The following is a 10211-nucleotide window of genomic DNA, read 5'->3' as shown; positions in this document are numbered from 1 at the left end:
TAGCCTCAAAAATATATAAAGACTGTATACATTAGTTCCGGAACAACCCCAAACCAGTGTCAAAAGATTCTATACATTAGTTCAAACTTATAGTTCCAGAACAACCCCAAACCAGTGCCAAAAGACTATATATTAGTTCAAACTAATAGTTCCGGAACCCCAGACCAGTGTCAAAAGACTATACATTAGTTCAAACTAATAGTTCCAGAACAACCCCAAACCAGTGTCAAAAGACTATACATTAGTTCAAACTAATAGTTCCAGAACAACCCCAAATCAGTGTCAAGTCAGATAAGGTTTGCTATGATAGCCATTTTCAAAACTCAAGACTCATAGCTGTAGCCTAACCATCTTGCCCTCATTATGGGTTTTTCTCGCTACTTTAAAATGCGGCTGGGATGGGTTTTCCACAACTACAACTACGCTAATAGATTGGGATTTATGCATTGTTATCGGTGATAATGATGTGAAGTAAATATCATTCACAGAAAATAAACAGTGATATGACAAAATACCGTCCTGGAGGGCTTGAGAAAACAGGAACCCATTACTCCTCATACATGATCAAGTGTAGTTCCGGACATCAAAAAGCAAGATCCCAAAAAGAAAAATCGGCAGCAATTAAAATCGCGGGGCGATCAGAAAACTTTGAAGACATTTTCTGTGAATGAACAATTTGTCTGGGAATATTCCTGTCACACAGAACTTTACAAGGTTTACCCCAGAAAGGTATAGATATAATGAACACATTTTATTTCTAGATCAAATTCAGTTTTCTTCTTGATATTCTCAAGTCTGTACATTTTATCTGATGGGAACGATTTTTGCCTCAGTTTTGTTGGAAATCCAGGTCTCTGTGGCTATTGGATTGGATGACTTTGTGGGATATCTGCCAGACAACCAAAAGGTGATAACAGAACTAGATATTACAAATCAGATTCCATAGATTTGTATTAAATATCCTTTAGATTATATTCATAGTGTTATCTATTGATTGTGTAAATGGACAGCTTCTGTGTGAACAACAGCTATTGTTTACTAGAGAGCTGGGGCCTACTATAAATTTAGACAGATTGTGAATAAAAATTTCAGACCTCCTTCAAGTTGTCAGCGAAGGTACATATAACAGTTTAATTGAATAGTTTAAGAAGTTGATTGCAAACGGTAATATGCAACGCTTAGATCTCTGCTGATTAGGAAAACTGACCATGCTCAGTTGATGCAAGTCCGAAGTAAGTGTCGGTATGTACAATGGAATAAATGATGAATAGTGGAACACTGTGAGGAATCAATGCGATTGTGCAAATAGGTTCTAGGTTCTATGTTTGTGAGGATAAATATCTCGAGTTTACACAAGTGACCTTGGTACTTGAGATTTTTCAACCTGCAGGTGCATATTAGACCGGAGTTTAGAGGGTCTATGCTGGTGTTCATAGTCAATGGACCTAATGCACCGTCTGGATTCGATGCACAATTAAACACATCACTTTACATACAAAGAGTTGATGGATCACTCCTACCCACCTCACCAGGGCTGAAAAGTGCATGCATTTCAAGTTTGATGAATAAACCTGCTCTTCGAGTAGTTAAGATATGAAGCACTTAATGATGAATAGTTTTAATAAAAAAATTCAAGTCTGATGATTCATTGATTGAAGTATTTGATGACCCTTTGGAATTTGCTACATTGCAGGTAAATTTCGATGCAAAAACAGAGTATGACATGATCCAGAATTATAAAATTCTGCAAGACGTGTTTACTAAATTGAAGATAGACAAGGTATTGGACTTTTGGTATTAGGCAACTAAATAAACAAAAAAAAATTCCCAGCTAAACAGAGATGCCTCTTTTACAATGATCAAGGCTTATAGTACAAGACTATGCCCAAACTGTACATTTTGATTCAATGAGAAGTAAGCTCCTGGAATTAGTTAAAATGAATGTTGGTGAATCACCAATGGATGACTAATCTAAAGGTGTGCAAAACGATATCAAGAGAAGGAAGGATCTGATTTCTTTTATCTAGAAGTTCCAGCTCATCTGAATACTATGCCCTCTTTCCCATTTCATGGCAGCAAGAAGTTAACGTTTCCTCCATATAATTATGCAATCCCAATCATCACTTTGGGCAGCTTTTCTGCTGAAGCTGAGTTGAATATATCTACAATATACTCTTTCAGAGACCAATGCATGAGAGAAGTACCACTAAAAATCCTATAGAATTTCTTCAACCTTGCAGTATATAATTTTGTTTCGTTGCCATGGGAGATAATGTTAACTAATTCTAATACAGAGTATACAAGATTAAAACCCGGCTTCTGTAAATTTAATACGTGCAGAAATCCAGCTGGGCATTTTCTAATATCTCACAGAAAATTGCTTCTGGTGCCTGGAATGTCTTCTTGGTGGGTTATTATTATCCATTATGATAATTCAGTTAGCTTAAGAGCTAGAAATATTGAAATTTTCTCCAGTCTATGGACTAAAACATTTCTCATGTTGATTACATACTGGGTGACAATCCAAGGGCCACAAGTTACATGGTGGGATATGGACCAAAGTATCCTCGTCAGTTCCACCACAGGGCTTCTTCCATTGTATCACAAAGAGGATTCAACCTTTCTTAGTTGCAAAGGAGGATATTCAATATGGTTTGATTGCTAGTGGAATGACCCTAATGTTTTATTTGGTGTTGTTGTTGCAGGACCTGATAACAATGATAACTTCGTAGATGCAAGAGACAACTATCAGCAGACAAAACCTACAACCTACAATAGTAGGCCTATGGTGGTACTTTTTGCCAGACTTGGGGGGGAATTGCTGGAAATGACCAGAGTCTTCCAAGTAGCCTTCTCTTATAGGATGCAATTACTTTGGTTTTAGTTTATTTTAGTGATGATGTTGTTGGTGGTGTTCTAATGGTTGTTTCTTGAAATTGTTGTTCCTAAACCTGGATCATGTTCAAGTTCCCCTGCTCCAACTCATGATCTACCTCAAAATCCAAAACCTAAGACAAAGCCCTCTTCAACAAGTAGGAGCTAATATAGGGATGATGGATGGTGCCTACTTTGTAGGCAGGAACAAGCTTCTAGCATGGATCAATTCTGCCCTGCAGCTCAATCTCTCCAAAATAGAGGAGGTACTCAATAGTCAATACATACCCAATTCATTGTTATTGCCAGTATTTGAATGCTGAGATGTTAAAACATGATAGTAGCAGGATGCCATCATTGAATGATCATTTGTAAGGGATTTTGTATGTATCATTTGAGGGCCCAACACATTTTCATGTCTTGATTTCTGAAATGAGGATGATGGTTATGTGTATATATACAGGCTGCATCAGGAGCTGTTCAATGCCAAATGATAGACATGGTTCACCCAGGAGTTGTCTCCATGCACAAGGTTTAAATTAAATAAAACTCACAATGGCTTTTGAGCACAATTGCCATGTAATTCTATTTGAATCCATGCTCAGGTTGTTGGTCTGAATCGCTGCTCGTCTTTTGATGATTCACTCTGCCTATAATGTTTGAAATCTATGGAGAATCTATGATACTATATTTACTAGCACATACCCTCATAAACGCGCGTCTGATATGCACCTAGAGGTTGCTCAGGTGAGGATAAATATCTCGAGTTTACACAAGTGACCTTGGTACTTGAGATTTTTCAACCTACAGGTGCATATTAGACCGGAGTTTAGAGGGTCTATGCTGGTGTTCATAGTCAATGGACCTAATGCACCGTCTGGATTCGATGCACAATTAAACACATCACTTTACATACAAAGAGTTGATGGATCACTCCTACCCACCTCACCAGGGCTGAAAAGTGCATGCATTTCAAGTTTGATGAATAAACCTGCTCTTCGAGTAGTTAAGATATGAAGCACTTAACGATGAATAGTTTTAATAAAAAATTTCAAGTCTGATGAATCATTGATTGAAGTATTTGATGACCCTTTGGAATTTGCTACATTGCAGGTAAATTTCGATGCAAAAACAGAGCATGACATGATCCAGAATTATAAAATTCTGCAAGACGTGTTTACTAAATTGAAGATAGACAAGGTATTGGACTTTTGTTGTAACTACTATTTCCAGACGCACGTTATGCAGACTTGTTTTGTATTATACATTAGAAGCACAAGAGATCTGATAAAACCTATTCCAGCTAAGAAAAATGTTTGTGATCAAGTTGAAAGTTGAAACAGAATAGACCAAATATATGTTTGAGGTGTGACATTCATTTAAGGGAAATGACATTTTGTTGAACAAACAACCTTCTTTATCTATACATTGAGATGGCATTTTGTTGAACAAACTATCTTCATTTTCTGTACTTTGAGTGTAATCCAAGATGTAAATGAATAACATAGAATGTTCAACAAGGAACCATAAATGTTGTTTCCAACTTTTAATATTTTGTGGCTGGGTCAATTCTTCAGCTTGACAATTTTAATAGTCATAAATTACGTTCCACCTTCAAGATTACACAGTTTGATCACAATTTGACATGAAACATTGTCTGACCGTGATAGAGGGTGGTGCATAAATGCACGATTACCATAATCGGTTGTGGCTATTGTCTTGTCCCACATTGTTCCTTTCAGCTATTGTTGGGAATGTTTCTACTGACTTGGATGTTTCCCATTTTTATTGCTTCTGCATGATGATTTCAATTAGGCTAGATTGGATTGGTCTTGCGGCCATGAGCATCAAATCCTGGTGACCAACTTAGATAGCAATATAACAACTAAGCAGAAAGAATTCCCTTATACCGTGGTCTATATTGCATCCAGATGTTGATCGGCTCCCATTGACTCCTACCCGCACCAATCTGAGCAATTGAATCTCATACCAAACTTGGAACTATACTTGAATCCCATGGAATTTACATATTAATCTTCATAAATTGATGCCATACTTGATTGCATTTCTAGTAATTACTGTATCAGATCCGTAGAAATGCCATGAAGGATGGTTCATTGACCCACTATCCCCTAGTGACTTCTCTAATGTAGGACCTCTTCATGGTGTCTTGGTGCCCCTTATTGCTAGTCAAGGTAACCCCGATGTCCTCTATCTTGTGGACTACTTGAGCATATCATAGATGATGGTATTCTCAATTTTCAATAATCTTCACCTATTGGCTGTGTGAATCATTTGCAGATTATCCGCAAATAATGGCCCATGTGTCTGTAATGTTTCTAAATCATATCCTTCTTACTAGTTTTCCTCGAGTTTTAATGCCGACTCAAAGGAAGGATACACATGTGAAACAATAGAGAAGATCTTGAATATACACACAATTTATTGTCTTGCTACGTCTTATTACTAACATTAACCTATATAGCAACTGGAAAAGGATATGGGATAAACAACACTGGTAATTTACCCAGAAAGCAATTTTGACATCAGATCCCTCCAAGCTTTAGGGTCTTATAGGCTTTTTCTAATATAATTAATATAATAAATTCATTATCAAGAAGACAATATAGCCTATACTTTTTTGGTCTTGCCTTAAAGTGCAGGAAGATAGTATTTTGCCTTTAAAAGTATATAAATTAGAAGCCTACAAGTCCTAATTTGGGTCACTATCATACCATGTAAAATGCTTTAAGAAATTCAATAAGAGACAGTCATTAATAAAAAATGAGCAAGGAAACCAGAGCGGAGTTAAGAATAGGCAGAGGAACGAACCGAAAAATGTGAAGGCCGGCCGACCCCAAACTTTCTTTCGTCTTACAAATGCGTGCCTATTTTCTATGTTTTTTCACCAGATATCCGCAAATAATGGCCCATGTGTCTGTAATGTTTCTAAATCATAGCCTTCTTACTAGTTTTCCTCGAGTTTTAATGCCGACTTAGAGGAAGGATACACATGTGAAACAATGGAGAAGATCTTGAATATACACACAATTTATTGTCTTCCTGCGTCTTATTACTAACATTAACCTATATAGCAACTGGAAAAGGATATGGGATAAACAACACTGGTAATTTACCCAAAAAGCAATTTTGACATCAGATCCCTCCAAGGAGCGCACAGGGTTGCTATGGACATGGATAGGCCAAAGGAGCATGCGATTCGCGAGGCAGGTGGGAATAAGAAAAAACAATGCATCAGATTTTCCACATAGCCTTCAAATGGGTACAAAGAGAAGGGAAGAAAGACATGAAGATTCTCTGCGAAGAGTCTCATCGCCAGCAGAAGAGTCTCATTGCCAGCAGGCAGTCTCTGCGAAGAGTCTCATCGCCAGCAAAAGAGTCTCATCGCCAGCAGGCCAGGCCTAGCCTTTCATGCCCCATTACCATGGAAAAAAAACCATTTTTATGAAAAACAGATAAAACGAACGGCATAAAACACTCCAATCATCTAACACACAGAATCAATGGCTCAGGATCACACACGTCACATTTTAGGGATGTCTTTCTCAGAGGGAACGCCTTACGGCGTAATTAATTTAGTTAGCTTGTTTTATGTAGTTAATTTGCAATAGTTCTATAGATTAAAAAATAAAACAAAGCAATCAGCCTTCTCATACATGTTCAGTGGAAACATTTTTCCTTATCAGAAAATTTTAATTCTGGCTTTCCTTTTTGAAATTTCTTATAGCGATATCTCTACTCTGCCTATTTTGAATAATGTCTTGATTAAATTCAATTAAAGTTGCACTTGGTATCGATTTCCTCAAAGCCACTTTTCTTCATTTCGGGATTTCCGTCTAAGATTTTCTTTTGAAATTTATATGGTAAGGATTTGAGGATAGAAAAGCTTCAGGACCCCATTATCCCATGAAATGTATGACTGTCTATGATAAGCTTAATTCTAATTCCATCATTATTAGTCAGTCCAACCTTTCACGGTAATTATATGAAGTTCATATTATCTTCCTCGGAATTTGCTAAAAGCTGACCTTAAGGATGTCCATTTTGCTAAGTGCACACATTCAAATCTGTTTTGATATTTTTCCACAATTAGTGGCTTAATCTCATTCTAATCTTTAGTTGATTATTTGATGTTGTAATACGCATCATATTCATTTACTAAAGGTATTATTGAACAGTCGCTATAACAATACAGATTCTTCTCAAGTTATTAAGAATAAGCAGAGATAATAAATTGTTGTTTCAATTCGAAAGGGGAGCCTATTTTTATATTTATTTCTGGTAAATTTTATATTTCCTGAACATGAATAAACAGATTTTATTTAGGCTGATTGCACACTTAGATTTAGAATAAATAATGAGATGATTTTAAACGAAGAAAAAATTTTGATAAATCAAAGGAAGAATTTAAAGATTTATGAGGTAAAATCTGCAGACAATTTCCTTCCAGGTACGCATTTACAAGTTCGTCCTCATCTCTTATTAGTTTCTCTTTTCCTTAGTTTATTTTTGATTCGTGTTATGTTTTATTTACAGGTTTTCATTTGTTTTCAAAAACTTGAAGTAAGCAGTAAACCCATTTCAAATTTGCAATAGGCTCAGGGAAATTTTATTTGTGATGCATTAGAATTTAAGCATTTTTTAATTTTGCTTTTATTCACTTAGAAAACCCAATTGAAATTTCAAGGAATATCATAAGACCATTTGCATCAAAAGATTTCATCAGAAGTAATTCTTAACATTTCGCATACCTCCGATGTATTATCTTACTCATATGCCATATCGCATTTCGCATATCGGAGCTTTGCAGTTGACGTATACTTCCATTATCGTGAATCGTCGATCTCTGATAATCGACTTTACCGATATTGCGATAAACACATAATTCTGGACCCGATATGAAATTCAAATCAAAGTCATAAAATTATCGCGTCCGTTTAATCGCAATAATGGTAAGAGCATAACTTTTAAAGGGTCGATGTCTCGGATCCGATATGTTATCAAATTTTCATCATAAAATTATCGGGTCCACTTTTCATCGCATATCGGCGTATTGAGAATTGTTACATCATGCACTTAAGATTGCCGATCACGATTGCCGATTAGCCACGTCATTCATCGCATATCGGCATCGCAAGAATCATATTGTGTTACATCGGGTACCAAAAGTCCACTCATCGCCGATTAGCAATCGCCGATATCGCAATCATCTCATCGCATTTTTATTTATGCTCATATCATATCTTGGAATCTGCGATGTGCGATGTGGGAAGCACAGTGTAAATATGCCCCGACCCCCGATATAATATTTCTTTAATGATGCGATCGCTTCATCTCATAGCACAACTTCTCATCGCATGTTTTCATATCAGCGATTTGCCCTTGCAACCTTTGATGCGAGAACTTCAAATGCATGCCTCTAAGCCATTAACATTTAATATATATATGGCATAGCAACAAAAGTGAAGTCTTGCAAATTAAAATTGAAGCATGGTGAAGAAACATGTTATGTGAATCATCCGATACGGCGATATGTTATTTTAAAAGCAAGCTTGGGAAACCACTATGGAAAAAAAACAATTGTTGACAAAATTGCAGCATACAAAAATCATTTCAATTTCTCATACATTTTAGTTTTAAATATATAATTCCATAATTAAAAATGGAATTCAAGACCTCTCTATCTTTATATTTGAATTCTATTATCTTCGATTTGGTCTTGATTTTGGATTTTATAAAATCATGGAATTTTGAGAAACAGTCATTACTGCAAATTCTCATTCTCATTTCTTATGCATTTGTTTTAATTTCAACTCCCTTGAGCATTAAGCATTCCATTTTTACATTTTACTGCTTCCTTTAGTGTAAATAAAATAAATAATGATTTTGAGTTACAGGATTTTGGTTAGTTTGACTTCTTTATGTTTTGAATGCTAATTAAAATTAGAAGTCAGCTAGTTTGGAGAAACTGATATTTTCAGGTAAGATCAAAAGAAATTATCCAATGGTAAGATTCATGTACCCACTTTCATTAATTTCCATTTCGTTGCTTTAGTTTCAGTTTTGTTTTTCTAATATACAAATCTGTTTTGCAGCTCTTCATAAAAACTTTCAATCCTCTGCCGGATCATATTCTTGAAGTCCATACTCTTCTACTGGCTTTATTTCAAGAGGCAGCGATAATCCTCATTGAAACAGCCACACCAGGAAGTTTTTGAACCTTTAGTTTGTTTCTTTAAGCATTCCTTTTTAGAAAATGATTAAGATGATGCTTGGAAACAAGAAGATTCATATCAGACAGAAAGTATTCATTGTGGCTGAATTTTACAATCACTGTTATCTAAAAGCCTAAAGCATTCACAACTCTGCAAGGTATGTTTTTCTAAATCTCAACATAAGAAGGAATGATTACATGCTTATTTTCTTTTTCTTCATATTGTTGGAGACATTGGTATAAACATTCTTGTTTGAGTTTATCTTGCGAAACTTGGATTTTCCTTTCCATTTTTAGAGATTTCTTTGTTTTTATTTTTGTTCGCTGATTTCTTTTCTCATTTTAGCATAAGAATTCTTTTCCTTTGGATTTCAGTTTTGATTTTGGTGACTTTGCCATTATTTATATGGAAAGCCTATTTGTTACCTAACAATGGTTAGGATACGTGGAGAAAAATTGTTAATAGTCACCTATTAATTTTTTTTCTTAAATATCGTAGTAAAGTTTGATTTTCTTATTATAAAGGTAGACATACTTAAGGAAGAAATTACCAATTTAGAGAAGTTGGCAAAGTATCATAAAATCTGAAAATTTCTTTTTCATCAAATTGTAATCATTTTGAGATTTCAAAATTTTATTAAGATCTTTCAAAGTTTTATTATCAGTCAAGAAAAGTTATTTATAACCAAGTAAAGACACTTTACAGCAAAGCACCTTTAACTCTGAAATTGTCATTCTTAACTCTTAAGGAGTCAATGATTCTCCCTGTCCCAAAAAGTCTTATTTTTCTAGAGTATAATCCAAAAATATATTTAAACTTAAAAGATAAGAGGTCTCATCGTGAGCCTGCTTACCATGATCATAGGGGAAAAATAGGCTGACATTACCAACATTGCTAAACAAACTAGGGTAATGGCTTATGATTGCAAACAATTATAAGACAAGGGGTCTCATCACGAGCCAGCTTGTTCAGTCCGATTATAACCAGTGAATGGCATTGTCAACTATCTGGCCACCAAACCAGGACAGTGGCTTTTAAAGATTTATAATAAAAATAAAAAAAAAATAAAATAAACATATATATATGGATTTATTTCTAGAT

At 35.2% G+C, this 10211-nt stretch overlaps 1 protein-coding gene across 1 annotated transcript; it reads left to right on the top strand.

The window, feature by feature from the left end:
- Positions 1 to 3043: 3043 nt before the first annotated feature.
- LOC149208079 (microtubule-associated protein RP/EB family member 1A-like) lies at positions 3044 to 9113 on the top strand. Its single transcript, XM_089398233.1, has 4 exons — positions 3044 to 3140; positions 3338 to 3406; positions 3988 to 4074; positions 8991 to 9113. Exons 1-4 carry the CDS (start codon positions 3051 to 3053, stop codon positions 9111 to 9113), a joined length of 369 nt encoding a protein of 122 aa, XP_089254359.1. The 5' UTR covers positions 3044 to 3050.
- Positions 9114 to 10211: the final 1098 nt, after the last annotated feature.

The sequence above is a fragment of the Pinus tabuliformis genome, chromosome 1_2, assembly GCF_031772625.1.
Source record: "Pinus tabuliformis cultivar Carrire ecotype Pingquan chromosome 1_2, CPIR1, whole genome shotgun sequence".
In the NCBI taxonomy this organism is placed as follows: domain Eukaryota; kingdom Viridiplantae; phylum Streptophyta; class Pinopsida; order Pinales; family Pinaceae; genus Pinus; species Pinus tabuliformis.
This window is presented reverse-complemented; position numbering and strand designations above follow the sequence as displayed.

Bases quoted from the DNA above. Each gene is read 5' to 3' on its own strand.
- LOC149208079 (XM_089398233.1), top strand. From the start codon at position 3,051: ATGATGGATGGTGCCTACTTTGTAGGCAGGAACAAGCTTCTAGCATGG. The intron at 3,407-3,987 runs GTTTAAATTAAA...GCTACATTGCAG, and splicing joins GAGTTGTCTCCATGCACAAG to GTAAATTTCGATGCAAAAAC. The intron at 4,075-8,990 runs GTATTGGACTTT...TCTGTTTTGCAG, and splicing joins CTAAATTGAAGATAGACAAG to CTCTTCATAAAAACTTTCAA.